General features: G+C 39.6%; 1 protein-coding gene across 1 annotated transcript in view; it reads left to right on the forward strand.

Annotated features, from left to right (window-relative positions):
* Positions 1-25,458, forward strand: part of CUNH1orf21 (chromosome unknown C1orf21 homolog) — a 121,896-nt gene that overhangs the window by 78,795 nt on the left and 17,643 nt on the right. The window contains exons 4-5 of the mRNA XM_042674549.1: positions 14,573-14,649; positions 19,480-19,540. Of these exons, the coding sequence (XP_042530483.1) occupies positions 14,573-14,649; positions 19,480-19,540 (138 nt within the window). The remainder of the gene's footprint in view (positions 1-14,572; positions 14,650-19,479; positions 19,541-25,458) is intronic.

A 25,458-nucleotide genomic window follows, 5' to 3' on the forward strand; every position in this document is an offset into this window, starting at 1 on the left:
AAAATTATTTAGACTGCTTTTGGTGCTCTTGAGAATACAGTAATTTTTTAAAAGAAATTTACCAGCAGTACCTTGGCAGTAGAACCATACGCTGTAGCTGACTGGCAGAGGCTCCCATTCTAGATCAGATCGCTGACTGGGCTGCTCAGACGGGAAGTGGGGAATTCCAGAGGACCTTTGCCAGCTCTGGTCCTTAAAAGCCTCCACGAAGATAAACCTGGCTTTTTTATATTAATTCTGGCACATGTCTATAATATAAAGTTTCCTATCTATCCTGCTTTATCTGTTTGGCATTCAGAGTGGTCAGAGCTGGCTGATGTCCATGAATAGCTTTCCAAGGGCTGGGCTTCTTCAACCCAGATATTTCCATCTCTTCCTTCCCACTTCTGATTACTTCATTAGTAGAAGGCACTGTGGTTTTCGGTTTTCCACTCCCACCTCTCACCACTGAGAAGACTTTTCCAGGCCTGACACAGAATATAGCATGCTTAATGTTCATCAGTAAACTATTCTCATCATTTCTAAGGTCCGGATTTAGGTGAGGAATAACTGGGAATTTCATTCACATGGCTTTTAGTGCACTTGATCTTGGCAAAGTGACAAGCTGTGTATTCTTTATTTCCTATAATGGTGACTAGGATTTTTTTTTTGTTTTGCTTCAACAAAACAAACTCACTGTGTAGCCAGCTTGGCCTGGAAGTTACCATCTCGCCTCAGCCCTCAAGGACTCGGATAAAAAGTGTGTACCATCACACTCAGCTTGAAGCATTTTTAAGGCCCATTTTATGTGACAGAAATTCCAAGGTCAAAATATACATGAACAAAAGTTGGTAAGAAATTTTAGGAAGAATGCTGGAAGTCAAGTGCAACCATTTTCCCTTTTCTATCCTCCCAGACACAGGGTCTGTTGATACCATCCATGATGGGAGGAGGGAAGTCCTGGCTCCCATCCTACCTTGACTGTTGGGAATTTGGAATTACACTCTTGGTGCAGTACTTCAGCTGTCCATCTCTTCCCCTGAAGTGATGTTTTAATAATGGCAATACTTTCTCATACAGTTGTTATGAGTGCTAATCACACTTGAATGATACATGACTGAGTCACAGCTTGCTGGTATGGCTGGCCTTGGTGGAACCATGAAGAAGAACAAAGAGGCTAGGCCTAAGTCAGGACGACTCAGTGAGAATGTGCCAGAAGCTAGCCCTGCAAACTTGAAAGTTAAAATTTTTCTGTTTCATTTCCTTCACTGTAAGTCATGTATATGGAACTCATCTTCAGATATACTCATGTAAATAAGTACCTTATTAGGGCCCATAAATTAAAAGCTAGATACCTCAGCCTCCTCCATTTTGTATTTGGGTCCTTTGCCCAGAGCTCTTCTCTCTTACAGTCACTTTGTAGCCATCTTAAAAACCAGAAAGGAAAGGAGAGGAAATTGGACCATCTGCCAGGAATCAGTGACTCTTTTTGTACCAGTCCCCACCTGACCAATCATGAAACAATGAGCTGTCCTGCCACTTCAGAACATGCCTATGACTGGAGCTGTTTGAACTATGAATACATTTCGCCCTCTACCCTCAGTTCTCTACTTAAACTTATAGCTCATTCTGTCTGTACCTGATAAAGGGCTAGAGACAAGCTGAAATAGTCATCCTCTGGCATGACTGTGCTACTCAATAAACTTGTTTCTCTGTCCTTTACCATGCCTTTTTTTGACACATGGTGGCAGATGGCCAGACCTGATGTGTAGAATCTCAGGAGTTTGAAGTTTAGAGCCTAAACTCCTCTATTTCACTTGTTGTAGCAGGCAATCAGGTTATTCAAAGAGCCAGAATTCACATAAGGCTACTAGGTATACAGTGGACGTGCATTAAGCAATGGTGATTAGTCATCTTCTCCAACTACTTGAAGAGGTCAAAAAAGAAAGATGTTTGCTTTGCTTTGGACAACAATGTAGCACTAATGCCCAGCAGATAGTGCCTTATTTAGGAAGATAATGCAGGTTTTGAGTTTCTGGGAACCAAAGAAAGGACATTGTAAGCTTTTTGTAAACCTAGAGTTTGAAAACCTTACAGTAGCTTACTAGAATAAATAAGCTGGTTGGATGTACCTTTCAATGATAAAAAAAAAAAAAAAACCTGTGCTGGGTCACATGAGCCAGAAGAAAAGGCATATCAGAATCTTTTAAAGGAAATTGATACTTTTGTCAAATATTCCAGTAACCTGACTCTCCTCTTCCTAGAAAACCTAATGAGAAAACCTAATGAGGTGAACGAATTGCTGTTAGGTTTCTTTTCTGCAGATAAAAGAGTAAGAGGGCAGACCAGCCCCCTTGCAACATTTGACCCGAAACACCCCTGACCAGCAAGTCCTGAGTTCCCGCCCCCCTCCCCTGCCAGGAACAGTGTAATAAGTGGGAGCTCCAAATCACCACCACCCAAAATTGCCAGTCCCTGGCAGAGATGCTCCTAAGACATGAATTCTCCATTTTACCTGGAATGATTCTTTTGATGATAGATTAATGAGAAGATGACTGATGGCAATTCTTCGATTGCTTATTTTAAAGAACAGATAGGAATTCTTTTTCATTAGTGCTTGATGTAAGCAACATGTCTCCTGAATGTTTTTAAAGGACTGTTGAAAACAGTTGCTTTTCTTATTTCTGTTCAGCAGGGCCTGAGCTCTCTTGTTTACAATGCTATTTGTGCTCTTGATGAGAACTCTTGCTGAGTAGGGATACATTTCTAGCCTTTCATGGAATTGTCTGATTTTAGGGGAGATCACCTTGACAAGGAAATTTACTTTATTTACAACACACTGCAGAGAAGAGGGTGTGTCTAGCCCCAGTTGCTCCCTAATCCTGTGCCCTCTTCCAAGAAATAGCCCTGGGCACAGCTTCCCCTCCCTGCCCACATCCTGACTGTAGAGTGAGGGGTAGGAGCATACCTGCTGGATTTTGCCTAACCACCTCCTTCTGGCCTGGTGTGAGCCAGGTAGATATTACCAGGATGACAGTGGTAACTGGAACCCAAACTCGGGCATTTTAGAATCAATAGACTCTTGTCAGCTAACGGGCATAATCAGATCATATAACCTGCCTAGCTCAACAACCTCACTCAAAGTGTTTTCTCTCCTGTGTCTATTAAATAACTCCTTGAGAAGTAACTTTTGGTGCCAAACAGATCTGACTTGCTGAATGGAAATATTTAAGCATTTCTATAATTATGGCCTGGGAAAGGGCTCCCGTCAGGTTTTCTTTGTTTTTTAAAAAAGTATCTAAGGTCAGTTTTCACATGGCAGAAAACTTCTAAGATTTTCCTCTTTTACCCTTTCTACCAGAATAGTCCTTTCTTCATTGCCAGCTGCATAGGGACCTGTGTGTTGCATATGCAACTGAGAACTGCTTCTAAGAACAACTACAAGCTTCCAGAAAAGCCAGTACATGGCTTTGTAGAGACCGACTCCCAACTTCACCTCAGATGTGAAAGAAAGCTTTCACATCTTTTACTCCTCAGCAAAAGTTATCCTGGATTTGGGAATGAGAAGAAAAAAGATAATATTGAACTGAGCAGATTTTTTTTAAGAACAAAAAGGTGTTGGGCTGTTCACCTCTTCCTTTACCACAGTTAGGGAACACTAGCTCTTTCTGTATCCCCAGAATGCTTTTGTATACTTGGATAAACTCCATACCGATATACTGACATTTCTCCCTGAACAGTCAACACATGTTCCCTGGGATCCTTTTGCCTAGCAATGATTTAGCATAAAATATCAAAACTCCACAGAAAGGCATTGCTCCTACTTTTCCTTCATCCTTTATGGAAAAGCGATGACGAAAGCAATCAGAGAATAATTACGGTAACAAGCAATGAATAAAGCAGTCAGAGAATAATTACGGTAATGTCATGATACTTTAATATTGTCATTTGTCTACACAAGGCCTTTCAGCAGACACAAATGATTCTTCCATGTTTTCTTTCTAGAAGCAAGCATTAAAGTGCTAGAAACTTTGTAAATTGCTGGAAATTATCATCATTACTCATTCAAAAACTTAAGCCTTTACTTACTAGTAATATTGTTTCTCGGAAAACAAGCCAGAGTTCTGCAATAAATAATTTGATATATCACTAATGAAATAGAAGAATGTAAATTGGTAAATGAGCTTAATTCTTAATTGAATGGCCTTTAGGATAGGTCTCCAAGTTGTTTAGCGTTTGGCATGCTTGCCCTAACCATACTACATTTGCTAGGTAGATTGAGCCTGTGTGATTAACGTTGTGTCAGTCAACAAATGCATAGGCATTTCCCCTCCATGCACTTTCTGAATCATGATTGACTAACAAGTACTGGGCTGTTCAGCTTACTTATGGACAAAGGGAGGTAGAACTAAGATGTTCTGAGCACTGATGGTTTGGTTCTACTCATTTGATTTTGTTTTCCTTTCTTTCATATGTTCTTTATTCTGTTTTGTTTTGTTTTGTTTTGGGTCCAGTTGTGGGGCCTGAACTCTGGGCCTGGGCGCTGTCCCTCAGCTCTTCAGCTCAAGGCTAGCGCTCTACCACTTCAGCCACAGCGCCACTTCCAGCTTTTTTCTTTTTGCTTATGTGGTGCTGAGGAATCGAACCCAGGGCCTCATGCATGCAAGGCAAGCACTCTATCTCTGAGCCACCTTCCCAGCTCTTTCATATGTTGTATAAACTATCACAAGACATAAGACATAAGTCTTTGTATATACAGTAGGTAGGGACAGTATCATCTTTTGGGGGTTTTAGCATCAGCATTTCATTATCTTTTCATAAAGTTCTGGGACATAAAGGGAGGGGAAGAAAACAATGAGTGATTAATGCTATGGCACGAATAAGGATTAACTGCACATTTTCTGAACATAATTTATTTTAAAATTTTTTCTGCAGTTAACAGTTTTGGTTAACAGTTACTGGGCTGAAGTTCAACGTTTTTTAATTAAAAATTACAAGCTCTCTCTACCCTTACGCAATACTATATACAACTCAAAGACTAAATGGACAAAACCTTTAAATTGTTCAATAGCACCCTCTAGCATATATAATTTTAAACTGTTAAACTAGGCAGTGAACTCTAGCTGTCATTTTCTCTGTGAAGTATACCTTTTTCATGTGCCTACTTGCACATTTTCAACATTATCCCTGAGCTGAATGTCTGCAGGCAACTACAGTAGATAGTATCGTATGATCTAGCAAAATAATTTGTGTAAAAATGTTTTCAAAATTGTTTTACTTTAACTTTAGCTGTCTAATATCCATTGCTTCTGCTTTGGTTGGCTAGCTTAGAGATTTTTTTTTTTTAGTCTTGACAATAGCTTTGGTACTTTTTTTGATAAATATCATTACAACTGATCTTGAAAAGAAAAGAAACAGAGCTGGGAAAAGTTCCTAAAACAAGTTGGGAAAATCTTCATGATAGAACCATCTGTGATCATCTTCAGTGCTGTCCAGGAGATGGCTCTGAAGCAACAGTCTCTGGGCTTTGTGACATGGGCTGGCAGGCTCTTTAACTGCTCTATGACTTAGTTTCTTTCTATGTACAATAAGTTAAGAGTGATAGCACCTCTGTCATGGAGCTGTGACGGTTAATGCATACATAGCACCTGCCTGATCATGGTGGCTGTTATTATCATGTTTTCACAAGAACCCTTGTATGTGGTCATAATCTATAGCTCAGAAGACCTGAATTCAAACCCTCTGAGAGACTTTGAGTAACTTCCTGAAGTTCAATTTCCTTGTCTCAGCATGGAGATTTTAATAACAACTGCCGCATCTGGCTGCAGAGTTGGGAAATGTGTGGAAGTGTCTAGACTGGACTGTGCTAGAGTAGGTGGGATACAACCATTGGATTTTGTTCAGTAATAACGATAATCTAAAATGAAAAAAACAGGAGACGGCAATCTCAACATTCTGTATGCTGAAGACAGACAACTCAGGTAGAAAGTCAGTAGAAGAAAGCCAGTTAGACTACAGAAACGAGGAAAGGATCAGAGATTGCTAGCAAAGGTATCTCTGGATATGAATGGAGCTATAAAACAAGAGCATTGAGTGAAAGTCAGGTTGAAAAGCAAACATCTGATCACCATGCCCCTTGCAGCAGATACTGTTAAGGGCAAGAACAACAAGAGTCTTTTGTCTCTGTGTGCTGGTCCTGGGGTTTAAACTCAGGGCCTAGATGCAGTCCCTGAGCTATTATGCTCAGGCTATCACTCTCTCACTTGAGCCACCTCCATTTCCAGCTTTTTTGGTGGCTAATTGGAGATAAGAGTCTCACAGACTTTCCTGCCTGGGCTGGCTAAGATTATAGTCATAAGCCATTGGCACCTGGCTCAAACTGAATCTTTTAAGTGGAAATCCATGTCTGAATACCAATCCTCTGGGTGCTAGCAAGCAGGTGCAAATTCTCCAAGTAGATAGGAGATAAGATGTGCTATCTCTTTCCTATTTACCAACTCAGACAGATACTCCTAAGCTCACTGCCCTTGGAGGTTATATAACAAAAATCTGTCACATCCCCGAGACCCATAGTCCACATGACTCATTGTGTACATACATTTCCAGCCAGTCTAGAGCCCACACTGAACTAGGAACAAGCAACCAGGGTCCCATAGCTTTCCTGGGTAGACCACTATCTGTTTTGATGGCCCTGTCAGGGATTTGTCATTGTTTACACAATTCTCTTCTTATGGTATGTTTGCAATGCTTCAACCAAATAACATATAAACCCTTTAGAGCCAAAGACATGTCTTATTTCTTTGTGTAATAATTAATAGTCGTCAGCACCCAATATTGCTTGAGGAATGCATAAATGAACCTCTGCCTTTCTTTACTTGTATGCTATACTAACATTATATTATAATATTATCAATAATATTATACAACATTAATTCCACTGAAGACAGATCTAGGCAGAGAAAGGATTGAGGGCTCAGGAATAAATGTTAGGGCCAAGGAATAAGGGTTGAGAAACATGAGAGGGAAGAAGAAACATCTTGACTAAAACCATGACTGTGACCCCAGGGAAAAAAGAGAGCAACAGATCTCATCCAAGCAGGTGAGCAGTGTCATGTTTGAGTCGGGTTATAAGAACCTCAGGATTGCTTTTTTTTTCTTTTTAAAGTATGTCCCAAGTTCTTTCATGGAAGGAAAAAGGCCTTAACATGCACCATTTCACTCTGAATACCTTTGAAGTATTCCCCCATAATCCTTTTCGGTCATAGTGGTTTAAAAATGTCAGCTGCTATTCTTCCATTTGTAAGAGTGGCCATTTGTATAAGATCTTCTACAAAGTACACAACAATCTAGAGTAATCACATTCATGAGATGTAGTGTCCAGGGGTGAGGAGAAAAGTATGGAGAGCTGGTAATTGATTAGCCAGAGTTTGAGCTTTACAAGATGGGAAAAGTTTTGGAGATATATGGTGGTGGTGGTGGTGGTGGTGGTGGTGGTGGTGGTGGTGGTGGTGGTGGTGGTGGTGGATGGTGGTGGTGGTGGTGGTGGTACAGAAAGGTAAATACAAATGCCATGGCACTCTACGCTTAAAAACAGTTCAAGTGATCAAGTTTATATGTTATTTTACACATTTTTTAACTGTTCTCCCCTCCTTCCAAAGCAATTTCTTTATTGTACAATGAATCATTACATGATAATGAGGCCCAGCACCACACCAGGTACACTGTACTAAACACCAGCACATGAGTGTAAAAGACAGACCTGGCCCACTAGAGGTTGACACTAGATTTTAAATAAAAATGTACAACTAAGATTGGAGTGAAATCTTAGCTCCAGATTCTCTAAACCTTGTTTTAAAAAATGGCTTACATCTGTAATCCCAGCTACTCAGACAACTTAGACCTAAGGACTGACAAACTAGCCCAGGCAAGAAAGTTTGTGAGACTCATCTCCACCAAAAAGCTGGAAGATGAGCTGTAGCTCAAGTGGTAAAGGACTAGTCTTGAAGGAATGAAGGGAACAAAAATAAAAACAAAAACCTCAGCAGAGTCCAGGCCCTGAGTTCAACCCCCAGGACCAACAACAACAACAAAAAAAAAAGTTGAAGGTTTCTTGTTTAATTCATCAAATCACTCTGCTTGTTTTATGTTTTTCAAAGCAGTAAACAGAAAACTTACATATATCAGCATTAGACTTCTGTACGTAGATCTGTTAAAACACTTACTTGTTTGTTTACATAGTGAGTAATCCCAAAAGACAACTAATGTGCCACATAATCCATTGCACAACAGTGGCCCAGAGGCTTGGCTGTCCTGGACAAAGTACAGATGTCATAAAGGTATGAGATGCTGGGCTTTACCAGGGTGTGATCTCACACCCACAGAACCTTGCATATGCTTATGGACTCTTGAGAACTCACAGCAAACTAACTTTAGGAAAGAAATATGGCACTTGGTTTATGACTCCAATGCCAATCCATTTTACAGACAGAAACCCCATGTCATTTCCAGTGAGAGAAATAAAGTATGACTGGAACCAAAGCAGCTGAAGGAACCAGACTGGGCATCACAATTTGACCAAGGAAGAACTAGAGTTCAGAAAAGAATTGCATGCTGGAATCTAGAAAAACACACCCTAGAAGTGGCCAGCTCTTCACAAACTAGACTGGACCACTTAAGGCCTATACATTTTTAAGTAACTATACATTTTTAAGTAACACAGTTTTTAGGTAATTTCCAGAGTTTCTATTTCTTAATCTATAAAGTACTGTTATCCAATTAAATGAGATTAAATAATAATACAAGTACCTAGACTATGATGAGGTTTTTTTTTAATTCTTAGAGGTTGTTATATATTTTCATGAAGCATTATTCTGTTATTATTATATAGGGTATAGACTAAAAAAGTAAAGTGACCAGGTTTATCCCCCTAGTCTTATCCTGCAATACTTTTCTGCCCTGGTGTTATACATGAGTTTAGAAGCAAGCAAGGCACTTTTGGAGATGGTCTAGCATAGCCTTTTGTTCTGCATCAAATAAAGCTAATGCCTAGAGATACTAAAAGACTTAAAGGTCAGATTTGGGCTGGAGTCTCTATCTACCAATATTTCACCCAATATTTCACAGACATGAAAAGAGACACCCAACACCAACTCCTTGGGCTTTTAGGAAACATGGAGTTGTTCCTTTGACCACATACACACGAATCTGCTAAAAGGGCTTAGGATAGATGTCAAGGGCATGGGTACTGCTCAAAAGGGAGTTTCCCCCTTAGGAAACTGGAGAAGTCTACAGCATGTTTTCATAAGTAAGCAAGTTAAAAGCATTTTGTTGTTGCTGTTTTGGCAGTTGTGGGTTTTGAACTCAGGATCTTGAGCTAGCCAAGCAGACACTATGCCATAATTATATAAAGTCACTCTGCCCCCCCTCCCCCGTCCCGTCAGTAAGAACTTAGGTAGAGATAACAAACAATAAGTCTTATATTAAATAAGATTTAGAAATTAACAGAGCTGGTAAATCAAGTCTCTGATGCGGGAGGTTTGGTTCTAATTTATAATTTGTCCATTTCCATAGTGTAAGTCCCATAAAGGCTAATTTCCAACTACATTACCCACAGAATTCCTAAATATGTAACAATTGGCTCTCACTAGTAAGAACTAGGTCTAAGGTGCAATTGGATGTATGTATTATTTAGCCAGTATAAATAACCTCTTAGAAAATTTGACATTGAATGACTTTGGGGAGAGCTTATTCTTGCCATTACCTTTTCCTTAGTGTCTCTCCTCCTACTATTTAATCAGAACATGTTCTCCTGGCCTGAACTGCTCTGGGCCAGAGGACATTGTTACCATTTTCAACAATTGGCCAGAGGTGCATTCTTACGATTCTGACCCATATCATTAAAAGTGTGTCCCATCCAGGCCTCAAGCTCATCTTTAGATACTAGACCTTAAGAAGGGACTTAAAAACTGTGTGCCCTGTTCTTTCCTTCATCCTCTTTATGTAGCTGTAGCTTTTAAAAGAATGCAAACTATATATGGAAAGAGATGCAGATACAGAGCTCCTTACCTTTGGGCCAGTAGTTTTCTTTACCTTATGATACATCTTATGATACATCTCAAAGTCTGTTTCCTCAATGTTCTTATCTTTGTTCATTCTTATCATACATACTTGTAAGGATTAAATGATAATACCTTAATAAAACCTAATAGCATTAATATTGTTGCTGGCATCTGTTGCACTAGTACTTGGGGCCTGTGTCCCAAGTGTCTGTGACACTCAAAGGCCCTAGCATGATGGCTGGCAATGGGGAAGGTCCCATGAATAGCAAAACAGCCATAGTTTTCAAAAGCTCATCTCTCCAGTTTCAAGTTAGTAAAAACATATAGAGCCTCAGGTAAGAGCAAACTAAGCATAATGGTGTTATATGGGGAGTTTCTTTTCTATAACATAGGAGAGGGTAGGGGTGGAGAGAAAGGGAGAGCAGGAGAGAGAGGGAGGGAAAGAGAGAGAGTATGAGAACACGGGGAGAAGAGGAAAGAGTGAGAGCATATACATATATATATAAATATGATAATACATATATTATTAGCGCACACACTGGAGTGTTTTGTTTTGTTTTGCTGTCCCAGCATGTTTCCTACTGAATGACTGTTGGACAACAACCACAATGCATATATCTATGAGCTAACATTTCAGTAACCTAGTGACATTGAGAAATGTTACCTTTCTGTTAAATTTTACCAGGAAACTGCATGTCATTGTTGACCTGGTAAAAGTTTCTACTTCATTATGGCATACAAGCAAAGCTTGTATAGCCTTCAGGAGAGCAGATGGCCTTATATCTTGAGGTTTATGTTTGATTTGAATCCAGTTTGGGAGAGACATAGCTTAAAACACTGACATAGTTTTTGGTCACTTTGGGTTCTTATAGAAGTGTTGCAACAGGGCCAGTTCTATTTCTTTTATTGTCTGTCCTGGAGCTTGAACTCAGGGCCTGGGCACTGTCCCCGAGCTCTTTTGCTCAAGGCTAGTGTTCTACCACTTGAGCCCAGTGCCACTTCCAGTTTTCTGGTGGTTAATTGGAGATAAGAGTGTAATGGACTTTCTTGCCCCGGCTGGCTTTGTACTGTGATCCTCAGATCTCAACTCCCTGAGTAGCTAGGTTTACAGCCACAAGCGCCTGGCTCAGTTTTATTTCTAAAAAAGGAATAGTTAGTCATTGTTTTCTGTGAGCCATCATCCAAGCCCTGCCCCCTACAGTTACTTTGAAGGAATTGTACAGTCAGTGTCCCTAGTATGGAGTGCTGGCATTAATAATTCACAGTGATTTTACTTCAAACAATAAAAATGAAATGGAAATGAAAACAATACATCTTGTACACAGGAGAAGAGAAAAAATGTTGGCAATGCTAATTGTGAAACACTAACATCAGAGGCACACAAAAAGTTGAAAATATCTCAACAAACCTTCATGTGAAGCACTGTTAGGTATCTTCATAATATGTGATTGTAAATGTATGTGCAAATGTATATGAATTAATAAACTCTGTAGGTAGCTGCCTAAAGGTTTTAAGCATGCCTAAAGGACCGTGACGTTTTTCTCTTGCCAAGACATGCTTTTGAGATGCTGCCTGGCAAAACAAGAATCAGTTTATCTTCAGCACTACAGAGTTTATTCAGGCTCTTAATCATATACTTTAATTTTCTTTTGATTTATTTTTACTGCCAGGGGAAGATTTTCACTGAAGTAGAGAGATAAGGAATGAAGGAACAAGTTGATATCACTTGTATTTTTAGGAGTAGAAGCATCAGCAATGTTGATAATCACCGTGTATCTTCAAAGCTCAAAGGGTTTGGGAGATCCTGTGAAGAGGAGGGCCATCTCAATGCTTAGTAGACAAGACATGCAGCCTAAGGTGGAAAATGATGACAAGGATTGGATATCGCAAGATTAATGACATTTAAGCTTATTTTCATCTCTCACTTTGTTTTTGTTTTGTTGATTATGAGGCTTGAACTCAGGGCCTGGGCACTGTCCCTGGGCCTCTTTGTGCGCAAGGCTAGTGCTCTACTACTTGAGCCACAGCACCACTTCCGGTTTTTGCATTTTTTATTGGGGATAAGAGTTTCACAAGGACATGTCTGCCCAGCCTGGCTTCAAGCTGCAATCCTCAGATCTCAGCCTCCTGAGTAACTAGGGTCACAGGCATGAGCCACAGGCACCCGGCATCTCTCAGTTTTAAAGAGAAGTCAGTCATTGCTGATGTTGTTCATTGCTTGTCATTGAGCACTCAGCAGCTTCCATGAAGCACCATCTCCTTCCTGGGCCTCAGCCCCTCCATGGCCAAAAGACAGCTTGGAGCTCATCCTTCTCTAGTCATGCATTAGCCTTCCCTACTTTCTTCTATCTTAAGTTTGGTGTAAGATGCTAGATTTCACCTGCTGTTGCCCACCCAGCTCCACAGAGGGCACAACATGTATTTTATACTTCTTAAATGTTCATTAAAACGTTCTTAATTTTAACATAAGATAATCATGTTTCTGGCATCAGAAGATAACAAGAACAACAGAAAAAAAAATACTCTACTTTTTGTATGTATAAATGTATCAGTCCTGGGGCTTGAACTCAGGGCCTGGGCACTGTCCCTGAGCTTCTTTCACCCAAGGCCAACACTCTACTACTCGAGCCACAGATCCATTTCTAGCTTTTTGTTGTTAGTTTATTGGAGATAAGAGTCTCACAGACTTTCCTGCCCAAGATGGCTGTGATCCTCAGATATTAGCCTCCTGAGTAGCTAGGATTATAGGCATGAACCACCAGTATCCAGCTAAAATTGATTTTGTTTTTAGAGAATTGATTCTTTGCGGATTCACTCATGTTAAATAGCAAATGAGAACTAAAGTCATTGGATATCACTGGCTAAAATGGTGTCTATTATTGTGAGAGAAATGAAAACAAAGAAATTTACTTTGGGGCCATCTGTTGTTACCCCATACCACACTGCTTGTCTTGAAATGTGGATCTTGAAATGTGGACCTGGGCACAGTGGTTTTTAATTCTTCAGTGTAGACACTTTTTTTTCTTTTTTCTCTCTTTTTTTTTTTTTGCCAGTCCTGGGCTTGAACTCAGGGCCTGGGCACTGTCCCTGAGCTTCTCTGTGCTCAAGTAGCACTCTACCACTTGAGCCACAGCCTCACTTCTAGCTTTTACTGAGAGTTTATTGGAGATAAGAGTTTCAAGGACATCACTGCCCATGGCTGGCTTTGAGTGCCCTCCTCAGATCTTAACTCTTCTGAGTAGCTAGGATTAGGGGCATGAGCCACTGGCGCCTGGTGTTGTAGACATTCTTAAATTATGGACGCACCTCACATTCTTTGAGTACATATAGTCTTCTGTTCAGGAGGCTTAGAATTTCTTTCTTTAATTTTAGAGGTATGTTTCACAGACAAATTATAAAGCACTTTGATTTTTCTTCAAAATCATAGAATAGAGTCAAACAACATTGGCTTACACCTGTGATCTAAAATCTAGCAGATCAAGATACAAGGCCAAGCCCAGGCATAAATGACCATGAAAGTATTCTAAAATAGACTGAGGAAACATGGATTAAGTAGTAGAGTACCACCCAAGCAAGCAAGCCAAGCAAGTGCCAGATCCTGAGCTGAAACCCTGATTTTAGCAAAAATAAAACAAAATGGAGCCAGGCACTGGTGGATCATGCATATAATCCTAGCTACCTAGGAGGCTCAGAATGGGAGGGTCAAAGTTCAAAGCAGAAATGTGTGAGACCCCTTTTCAATGGAGAGCAGGTAGATTGGTACAAGCCTGTTACCCTAGCTACAATGAGAAGCCTAATATAGATAAATAGTGAGACCCTACCTCAAAAACAAGTGCAGACTGGTGATGTGGCTCAGCAATAAAGCACTTTCCTAGCAAATGTCAGGCCCTGGGTTTAAACCCTCGTATTGCTGAAAAATATAAATAAATAAATAAATATAAACACTAAATGGTAGTCTTGTTGGAAAGCATGTTTACTGATGATATCGTGCATATAAAGATTTGACAATATTACATAGCTGTGTGGATTGTATACTGGGAATATGAAACTGTGTCCAGCTATTAAACTTCAATATTCCAGTTGAATCCAGTTCCAATATTTGTGATGAGTTTGAGATGTTAGCTGATCTTAGTCATAGCTAGAGCCCATGATGAAAGTAGTTTTGTGTCTCAGAAACTGCAGTTGTCTTCTACAAATAAAATGCACTTCACCAGTTAGCGTGGGCAAGCCAGAAACCACTGGGTTGATACAGCCACTCCCCTTCTTCTCACGATTCTTCTATTCTTTGATCTTTGAAGAACAGAATACTAGCTGCTGGTTGTTTTCTAAATAAAGTGAATTCCTCCTTTCCCAGCTGTGTTCCCTGTTCAAATGTCTGGCAGGTTCCACCTGAATTGTATAGCATCTTTTCAAGGACCTTTGTCCTTGTGAGTTAACCAGCTAACACATGCAATGGCCATTCTGTGATTAAAAATCCTAATGCTGTTTTATTGCCAGTCCTAACTCTGTCTTACCTGTGTGCTTGTGCATTTCAGGAAAAAAGTGCCACCTCTAATACAAGACTTAAAACTAATAAGGAAGTTCCGGGATTTGTCCATCAACCCAGAGCAAAGTAAGTCCTAGTTCTTGTTTTCTTTTAAAACTAAAAAATATGCTTTCAGAGTGAGTTCTGTGTGGCCTACAATGTAACCAAGATTTATAGTAAAGTTTTAGTAATTGAGGTAGTGTGGCCCTGCAAAGCATATTGAAGCCAATATTTTCAGGAAAATAAAAAGAAATACCTTTATCATGAGATGACATTGAAAGCAAATTTCTAGTAAGACATGAAAGATACCCAGATCTTAAGAAAATGAGTAATTAAGGTGGGTGCACTAAAACTAAGAACTTTTATTTATCAAAATTACTATAAAAGAGTAAAAGTTCACAAAAGAGAATAAGATCATGTAAATAGTTGTCATTGCCTTCTAAGGATGTAGAAAGTAATTCTACAAATGAGCAGGCAAAAGACAAAGAGCCCATAAAAAAAATCTAACCATATGAACAATCATTTTACTAGAGATCTACAAATGGCAGATGTTTATGAAAAGCAATGCCATTCTATACCACCAGACTCGATACATTTGATATAAAGTTTACCAGGATGTGGAATAGTACCTTTAACCCCTGCTGGTAGGAATACATATATACTGGTACAATTTCTTTGGAAATCAATTTGCATTATCTAGTAAAATTGAATCTAGGTGCACTTTACCCTCTAGCAACTGAACTCCCAATTATATATCCTTGGGAAACTCCTGTAATGCTCGTACAGCTGACATGTTTTGATATATCCATAGCAGCATTGTTTGCATGAGCTATGAAGGTAAAGGCTCAACAAAAAAAGAAAAGAAATGATTGCTTTATTTATAGTAGCTCACACCTCTACTTCTAGCTACTTAAAAGTCTGTGATCTAGGGAATCAGAGTTTAAGGTCAATCTAGACAGAAAAGTCTAAATGATTCCATCTCCAAGTAACCAGCAAAAAAAGCTGAGCTGGAACAGTGGTTCAAGTGGTACAGTACGTATGACTGCTAAGCAAACATGGCTGTTTTCATGTTGCCACTATTACCTCTGTGGAAGTTAGTGACAACTGTAGACTGTTACAGTAGGAGGGACTCAGAGACCAGCTCACTTTCTAGGTGAGGAGGCAAAGGTGCTGTACCTCACCTGTGCTAGAAAACTGTGCTACTACTGCCAAGCATCTGAATTGTAAGAATTGAATAACACTGCACTTTATTAACAAATATTTCTTATTTTACCATATGTACAAGGTATTTCTTATTTTTACCATATGTACATATATGTTATATGTACATAAGACATATGTTATATGTCTTATTTTACCATATGTACATATATGTTTAGAATTTGAGCCAGAAAATGTCCACTTGAACCAACTCCTAGATATGACATTGTTATGAAGACTTTGCACACTTCTCAGAAACCCTATATATACATATGGTTATCTCATTATCTTATCTTAAGATATATATCTACCTCTTAATGCCTTTTCTATCTGGGGCCTATAGCGGTCCAGAAACCTTCTCTGTTAAAGAGTTTGGCCCAAAACCAAAAGGAACAAAAGTGTCATAAATGTCAATTGTGTACTGCACCCTCAGGAATGTCACCAGTTCCTTCAGCACCATATTCATTACTTTTTGCAGTGACAAAACCAAACAAGTTGAAAGAGGAAGGACTGATCTTGCCCAGTTTCAGAGTGCTTAGCCAGGCCCCATGTGCTTGCACAACTCCTCATTGTGTCAGGAGCATGTGGAGGAGAGGCTGCTCACCTCACAGTGGACAGGAAGCAGAGAGACTAGAAGGAACTGGGGACCCAGTACAACTTTCAAAGGCATGCTCCCTGTGACCAACTTCCTCTATCTAGGTCCTACCTCATAAAGGTTCCTGAACCTCCCAAAATAGCACAACCAGCTAAAAATTCAGAGATCAACATATGAGCCCATGGGAAACGCTCCAAATTCAAGCCGTGACAGAGTCTGTTTACATTAACTTAACAGCTGCCAAACCTGGCTTTGCTCTTTTCAAGCCTAGGGTAGAAGCAGCAGCTGGGGAAAAAAAAAAAAAACAGAAGGAAGACTGATATTACTCTAACAAGAAGAGATGAGAGCAGGATCTTTAAAGCAAACCCCACAAGGGTTTCAGGCCATTTTGCTCATAGCCAGCCAACTCCATTCATACAGTTGGTTCTGGGTATCAGGGAAAGAGCATTACGAGTTAAGATCACAGGAATGGCCTCACTCCAAAATCAAAGTTAAGTGATATTTGTAGTATCTCTACTGAATATTCTACTTAGGAAGGTTTGCAGTTTTAAAAAACTTTTTGATATAACCAGATGCTATGATGCAAATCTGTAATCCTGCCTACTTGGAATATGGAAATTGAGGAACCACAGTTCAAGTCTGGCTTGCGCATAAAAGTTTGTGAGACTTGGGGCTGGGAAGGTGGCTCAGTGGTAGAGTGCTTGCCTTGCATGCGTGAGGCCCTGGATTCAATTCCTCAGTACCACATAAGCAGAAAAAGCTGGAAGTGGCGCTGTGGCTCAAGTGGTAGAGCACTAGCCTTGGGCTGAAGAGCTGAGGGACAGCGCCCAGGCCCCACGACTGAGTACAGGCCCCACAACTGACCAAGAAAAGTTTGTGAGACTCTACCTCAGCCAGTGCTGTGCGAGGTGGGGCACTTGTCATCCTGACTCCAGAGGCAGCACAGTGGTGAGTACAGTATGGCATGTCTGTCATCCCAATGACTCCAGGAAGCACAAGTAGAAGGTCCACACTCCAGGCTGACTGGGAGATAGAGTGAGATCTACCTTCAAAATAAATGTGAAAAGGAACTAGAGGCATGCCTAGCAAAGAGGAGCCTCTGAATTCAAACCACCAAAGAAAAAGTACTTAAGCAAGTACTTGCTTAAGAAGATAAAATCATGTGGAATCAAAGGAAAGTCAGTATATAATAAATGACTTTTTCCCAAAAAAAATTGTGTGTGTATGTGCACACATACACATGCACAGGCCATTCCTGAAGCTTGAACTCAGGGCCTGAAGTCAGCATTCAACCACTTAAGCCATAGCTCCACTTGTGGCTTTTCAGTTAATTGAAGATGAGTTTCACAGATTTTCCTGCCCAAGCTAGCTTTGAACTGTGATCCTCAGATCTCAGCCTACTGAGTAGCATGAGTCATTAGCACCTGCTTCTCCCTATATTCTAATCATCCAAAATTATGTTATTCCTTTCATAGAGAGGAAGTTTGCCAAACAGAACATTTTCCTTTTTTTTTCAGTGATCTAATGGATGGCAAAATTACAAATATGTGTGAAAGTGCTTTGTAAACTGTGAAATAATTAATGGTGTCAGGTATTTGCATTGTTTGCCTTTGCTATCAGAGTTGAAGTCATGTGCCTGCAGAGTTTGGATATTGGCTTTACACATAGGGAGAAACTGGAAGCCCCACTGTCAGCTCGGTTTTGTATCACTTGTGCCTCTCTTCTGTGTCGATAAATGCTGAAGAGGTACATCAGGTGAACTCTCCACAATTAGGTTTTGGTTGTCTATGTAGTTCTGGGGATTGAATTCAAGGCCTTACACTTGCTGTGCAAGCATTCTACCATTTGAACTACACTGTCCGTCAAGTCCTTTTTCTTTTAGTTTACTTTTCATACTAACTTCACCTTGGCCAGTATATTCTATCACCACCTTCTGAGTAGCTAGTAGTAGGCATGTATCACCACATTAGCCCAATACAACTAGTTTGAAAAGAAGAAGCTATTCAACAATTTACCCTCCATCCCACCCCAGACACCACAATCAATAGGTATTAACATAAACTGAAAGAATGCTAAATATGTCTGTCCCTCAGCATCTTCAACCTCCTTAGAATAACCACAACTATTTACTTGGTAGAAATAACTACTCTTAAGACCAAGTTACTACTGAGATCCGTATATACCACCCTCTCACCCTTCCCATCCATGACTCTTCTCTTATTACCTTGCTTTCTCACCTTTAGTCCCCACCAACCACCATCTAAGGCTGTTAGATTATACAGAACAAACAAAACACAGGGCAAGTGCTATGCAGACATGCTTTCTGACATCCCAGTGCAGTGAGATGCATTTGTTATCGCCCATGCAGGAGGCCATGGAACAATGTCAGATCTTCATTGTGTTCTGTGCTCATTGGTCTCCAGCCCACACATGTGGATAGAGACAGCTGTGTACCATGTTCATCTGTCAACATCTCTTATATATGTCCTTCAATATAACTGGGAAACAGTGGGGGGGTTGTTTGCTTTTGTTTTTTGTCAGTCATGGGGCTTGAACTCAGGGCCTGGGTGCTGCCCCTGAACTTTTTTCACTCATGGCGAAAACTCTACCACTTAGACCCACAGTATCACTTTCCATTTTCTGATGGTTAATTGGAGATAAGAGTCTCACAGACTTTACTGCCCAGGCTGGCTTCCAACCCCAAATCCTCAGATCTTAGCCTCCTGAGTAGGTAGGCTCATAGGCATGAGCCACCACCACCCAGCTTATGGATAGTTTGTTGTTTTTTTTTTGTATGGGTCTATGCAGAGTTGGAATGTGCTATGTGCCACTTGCTTTTATTTCTTCTTATAAATCTGTTCTTAAAAACATGTTTGGCACATACCTCCCAGTAATGGTACTACTATAAATAATATCCATACATTAAAAGGAAATAGTATTCCTTCACTCACAGGCACTGGTAGATTATTAGGAAATACATTTGCAAGATGATAGCAATGGCATTTGTTCTTAATGTAACATTAAAGTATTTCAGTGAACAACTCTACAAGTTTAAGGAGGCATCATTTTTCATTGGAAGGGCTGGGTTTGTTGAAATAAAGACTTAACTCTTTGTTTTCCAGCATGCACATTTCTGAGAGCCAACAAGAATTCTTCAGGATGCTGGATGAAAAAATTGAAAAGGTAAGACATCAAATGCATGGACCACATATTTCAAGGGAAATGTGCTAATTAATTTACAAAATAGGATAACAACATTCTATGTGTTATAAGCTTTTTGTAAAGGTGGAGAGTTAAAGCAATTAAGGGTGCTAGAGTATTATTCCAGTGGTACAGTGCTTATCTAGCAAGCTCTGAGTTCAAACCCTTGTACCTCCAGAAAAGAAAATATAGTATAATGTTGGATGTGCAATGGTGCCCCTGAGATGCTGAATTCCCCCTTCTTAATAAAGTGTATCAAAGTCAAACAGAGACTAGGAAACAGCCTTGGCCTAGGCAGCCAGTCCTTGTCACTATGGGTCATCTAGCACCTGATGCAATGTAGACTCAGACTCCTAGGATGCCCTTCTGCCTACAAAATTCTATGGAACACCTACTATAAACTTGACACTGAGCTGAGTTCTTCACTGACATCTTACACCTGCTGCAGTCAGTATCCTGCAGGATGATGGTGTGCTTCTCTCTAGCCCACACCTATTCAGTTGTCGCAGGTGATATGGATGGGCACCAGGGAATTTTATAGACCAGAAAACCTGCTGAAACATGCCTGAGTCATTTAAGCAGAGTCACATGTCAGTGTGGAAATGCATCTGTAGTTTTCAGCTCAGAATGCCCATATGCTAGTGAACTGAGCAGCATATGGAAAACAGCAGTCAATAAGGGCTGACACCCTTGCAGAATTTAAATTCATCATTACAGAGAAATGACTTGTAAATGTTAATGTTACAAATCTTAGCATTGTCTTTTATGAACTTTATTGTAGAGATGAGTAAAATTCTGCATTCAGAATACCAGAACACCATGGTTATCATAAGCAGATTCACAATGTATATGCAATGTTTTTACAATGCAATATATATATATATAGTCACTTAGTTGAAGATAATAAAGGGGTCTTAAGTTCCTCAATAGAGTAGCCCCACTTTGAAGGGAACCCCTAAAAGAATATTGCATAATTTTCTGCCTCCATTACAGGATGAGCATATTGCAGCAGTATGTAAGATGCAAGAGATAATGAATTCCAATGGTAGTTTACTCTGCAGCAGTCCCTGGCTATGTATATTTAAAAGTGTAACCTTTTTTTAAGTTTTTCATTGAAATTCTGGCTTATGCATGACTTTTTAGATTGAAAACTTCATCTAGGAGCAGTTACTAAGTATCACATATTGGTCCAAAAGCTGTTCAGCTTGCTGATAACACTTTGTTTTAGTAAAGAGAAACATAAAGAGAAATATTTTGTTCCCACTGTAATGATAAAGATCTTTCCTCTTTCTGTTTGTTTGGGTTTTTCCCTTTTTGGTAATAAAAAGATCTGCTTAGTAGTTAAAGGAAAAATTGAAACCTGGATGCTGTCTTTTTAAACAACATGTGCAAACCCTGACAAGACATTGAAGATGATTGAATCTCACTTCAACATGGCTGTATAATTAAAATTCTCCCTCCTTCCCTTTAAAACTGAAGTTCATTACTACCACCTGAAATCTGATTTTCCTTTTTCCTTTTGCTTCCAGAATACAGGGTATGATGTGTTTAGCATGACGAAAACAAAGTTAATAACATCATATGCTAGAAACGTCCCTAATCCAAGAGGCACATGGAGGCCAACAAAAATAGTAGTCTCACTATTGATTACATATATGTGTGTATACCCATGTGTGTGTTTATGTGTGCTGGGGATCAAACCTAGGACTGCAGTAGGCAATCACTCTACCACCAAGCTATTTTTAAATTTATTTATATTTAGAGAAAAGCTGCTATTTCATTTGGCATGTACCTAGTTGATTTCTTTTTTTTTTTAATTGTGAACATACTGTACAGAGGGGTTACAATTACATGGGCAAGATATTGAGTACATTCCCTATCAAGCATTGTAGTCTCCTCCTTTGTTTACCCTTCACATCCCTTCCCAGCCTCCCCCCCCCCCACCCAATCCCCCCACCACCACCACCAAAGTTGTAAAGCTCGTTTTCGACATGACAACTTGTACTTCTCATTGCTGCAACGGGTCCACCTGTATCCTTATTTAAACGACTTGTTTTTCCCCTTCCCCTCCACAAATTATACTGACATCAAATACAGTGAAAGCAGGGGTTATACTGTGGAGGAGGGACATACAAAGCAACAAAGAAGTAATCTTATAAATGTGTTAGAAACAAATGCATGAAAGAAAAAAACATTTAAAAACATATCTTAGGGTTCATTTTCCTAACATCACCTTATCTGACCTTTTCTGCTTGACTCATACATATACTAGATATTGCAAATAAGGGAAACCATGGGACCTATGTTTCTTTGGGCTTGCCTTACTTCACTTAATATAATTTTTTCCAAGTCTTTACATTTCCAAACAAATGTGGCAATGTCATTCTTTCTGATGGAGGCATAGAATTCCCTTGTGTATATATACCACATTTTCTTGATTCATTCATCTATTGAGGGGCATCTGGGTTGGTTCCATATCTTAGCTATAGTAAATAATGCTGCAATAAACATAGTTGTGCTGGTAGCTTTAGTGTGGTCTTGTTTGTAAACATTTGGGTAAATGCCCAAAAGTGGGATTGCTGGGTCATAGGGGAGCTCTATGTGGAGTCTTTTCAGGAACCTCCATACTACTTTCCAAAGTGGTTGAACAACTTTACACTCCCACCAACAATGAAGTAAGGTTCCCTTCTGTCCACATCTCCTCCAGCATCTGTTATTATTAGAGTTCTTGATTTTTACCATTCTAACTGGGGTGAGGTGGTATCTCAATGTTGTTTTGATTTGCATTTCTTTTATGGCTAGGGAGGTTGAGCATTTCTTCATGTGTCTATTGGCCATCCTTCTTTCTTCTTCAGAGAAGTTTCTCTTTAAGTCTTTAGCCCACTTATTTATTGGGCAGTTGTTTCTTTGAGGATTTGTTGTTGGGGGATTTAATTTTTTGAGTTCCAAGTATATTTTAGATATGAGACCCTTATCCATTGTATGGCTAGTGAAGATCTTCTCCCAATCCGTAGGCTTTCTATTGATCTTGCTAGCTATGTCCTTTGCCATGCAGAAGCTCTGCAGCTTCATGCAATCCCATTTGTCCAACCTTTCTTTAATTTGTTGTGTTTCTGGGTCTCTATTAAGAAAATTTCAGCCTGCGCCAAGGAGACCTAGGGTTTCTCCTATTCCATCCTGTAATGTTTTCAGAGTACCTGCTTTGACTCCAAGGTCTTTGATCCATTTGGAGTTGATTCTGGTGCAGGGTGATATATAAGGATCTAGCTTTAGTTTTCTACAAGTAGTTAACCAATTTTGCCAACACCATTTACTGAAGAGGCTGTCTTTCTTCCATTCTATTATTTTAGCTCCCTTATCGAAGATTAGATGGCTATATGTCTGTATGTTAATTTCTGGGTTTTCAATTCTATTCCATTGGTCCTGAGGTCTGTTCTTATGCCAGTACCAAGCTGGTTTGATTACAATGGCTTTATAGTACAGTTTGAAATTTGGTATTGATATTCCTCCAGCAGCGTTCTTTCCATTGAGGAGCGTTTTTGCTATTCGGGGTCTTTTATTGTTCCGTATGAATTTTTGGATTGCCTCTTCTATTTCCTTGAAGAATGAGGTTGGAATTTTGATAGGTATCGCATTGAATTTGAAGATAGCCTTGGGAAGTATTGCCATTTTCACGATGTTAATCTTTCCAATCCAGGAGCATGGGAGTTTTTGCCATTTTCTAAGTTCTGTTTTGATTTCCGTTTTCAAGTTTTTAAAGTTTTCATCATAGAGGTCCTTCGCTTCTTTGGTTAAGTTAATTTCTAGGTATTTTATTTTTTGTGGGGCTATTACAAATGGAGTTGCTTTCCTAATTTCAGCCACACTTTTCTCATTGTTGGCATACAGAAAAGCCATTGATTTTGGGGGGTTAATTTTATACCCTGCTACTTTGCCAAAGTTTTGAATCAGCTTGAGTAATTTGGGAGTGGAGTCTATGGGATTCTTTAAATACAAGATCATGTCATCTGCAAAGAGGGAGAGTTTTATTTCTTCTTTCCGTATTTGGATCCCCTTTATGTTTGCATCTTGTCTTATTGCTGTAGCTAGGCATTCTAGTACTACATTGAAGAGCAGTGGGGACATCCTTGTCTTGTTCCTGAGTTAAGAGGGAATGGCTTTAGTTTTTCACCATTAAGTATAATGCTGGCTGTAGGTTTGTCATATACAGCCTTTATTGTATTGAGGAATGTTCCATGGATTCCTTACCTAGTTGATTTCTATGGAGAACTTTCTATGCTCTGAGCTGTGATTTTTCTGTTTCTCTCCTCCTTCCTAAAGTTTATCTTTTTGAGTATGTTCTTCTACTTATCATTTGAATATTAAGCTCCCAAAAATTAAAACACTCTTTCCTGGTGTGTGTGTGTGTGTGTGTGTGTGTGTGTGTGTGTGTGTGTGTGTGTGTGTGTGTGTGTGTGTGTGTGTGTGTGTGTGTGTGTGTGTGTGTGTGTGTGTGTCTAGTTTAATGTAATCTTTACCATTGTTTATATAGTGGAAATTGAAACTTAAATTCTTCCAGGTTGTTTTTCTAGGTTTTACTGTTGCTGAATGTTTCTTTGTCCAATGCTTAGCAACCTTATAGCTCTGATACATTTTTAGAATTTCTTAGACTTTATTAAAAAAATGAAAGAAAGGAAGAAAGAAATGAAGATGATTAAACTCACCTAAAGGTTTACACTGAGAAAGTGAGTCATGCTGAGAGGTCTTGGGTTTTAAGATTTCATCTCTTCTGACAATATTCAGGAATTCCATTCTCCAGTCCTTAAATTGTTTTAAAAAAAAATAAAATAAAATCCGATTGATTGGAGATGGTAGCCTGCCCTTCCTTGAACAGTCCATTGTATCTATTGCATTTGTTAGTGTGGCTTGAAAATTGCCTTCCATATCTCCTCTCTGAATACCAAACAAAAATTTCTACACTGTTTCTCAGAATAAATGGAAGATCACCATTAGTATTCTGAAACTAGGGCTCTCAATTCTGTAACCTTTACAATGGAACTTACTTTCGATTTATCTTGAGCTACTTTGCTTTCAAGTTGTAAAGAGCTACACCCTCATACCTCATCATACAAATGATTTCCTAAGAAGTTAATAAGGAGTAAAATAGTGGTTTTATCTCTAATCTTACACTGAAAAATGATTCTGCACATACCATGTACCACTAGTTTCTCAAGAAATAAAAATAGTTAAGAAATATTGGGGGGCTGGGAGGGTGGCTCAGTGGTAGAGTGCTTGCCTTGCATGCATGAGGCTCTGGGTTTGATTCTTCAGCACCGCATAAGCAGAAAAAGCCAGAAGTGGCGCTGTGGCTCAAGTGGTAGAGCGCTAGCCTTGAGCTTAAGAGCTGAGGGACAACGCCCAGGCCCAGAGTTAAGGGTCCACGACCAACCAAAAAGAAAAAAGAAATATTAGATACAAAATAATTGGGGACTAGCTCTTGTCTGAGTAAGTTCCATTTTTTAGATAAGTGTCTTTGAAATATATTCTTTTACAGATGAAGGAGCCCATCCTTCATCACTGTTCACATCCATACCCCTGCCCTATACTGTCCATAGGGCTTGCCTCGTAGGTCAGGTGTGGAACTTCAGGTCCATTAACCAGGCAGCTTGGCAGCTTCCAGGTCACTTGGTGCAATTCCACTGTGCAGCTCAGTGGAAGCCTGGCTCCTGTCTATATCTGGAAACAACCAAGAAACAGATGTGGGTCAGCAAATAGCAAAGTTGAAAGGAGCTTAGTAATTGTTGGCTTACTTTTGCTTTGCCTTTTAGAGAGTAAAACCTTATTATGAACCAGAAGAACCAGCTCATTACTGTTTTTTTAAAAAACTTATTGTACAGGTGGTATATAGAGTGGTTATAGTT

This window comes from Dipodomys spectabilis, unplaced genomic scaffold (genome assembly GCF_019054845.1).
Source record: "Dipodomys spectabilis isolate Male_0828 unplaced genomic scaffold, ASM1905484v1 ptg000019l, whole genome shotgun sequence".
In the NCBI taxonomy this organism is placed as follows: Eukaryota; Metazoa; Chordata; class Mammalia; order Rodentia; family Heteromyidae; genus Dipodomys; species Dipodomys spectabilis.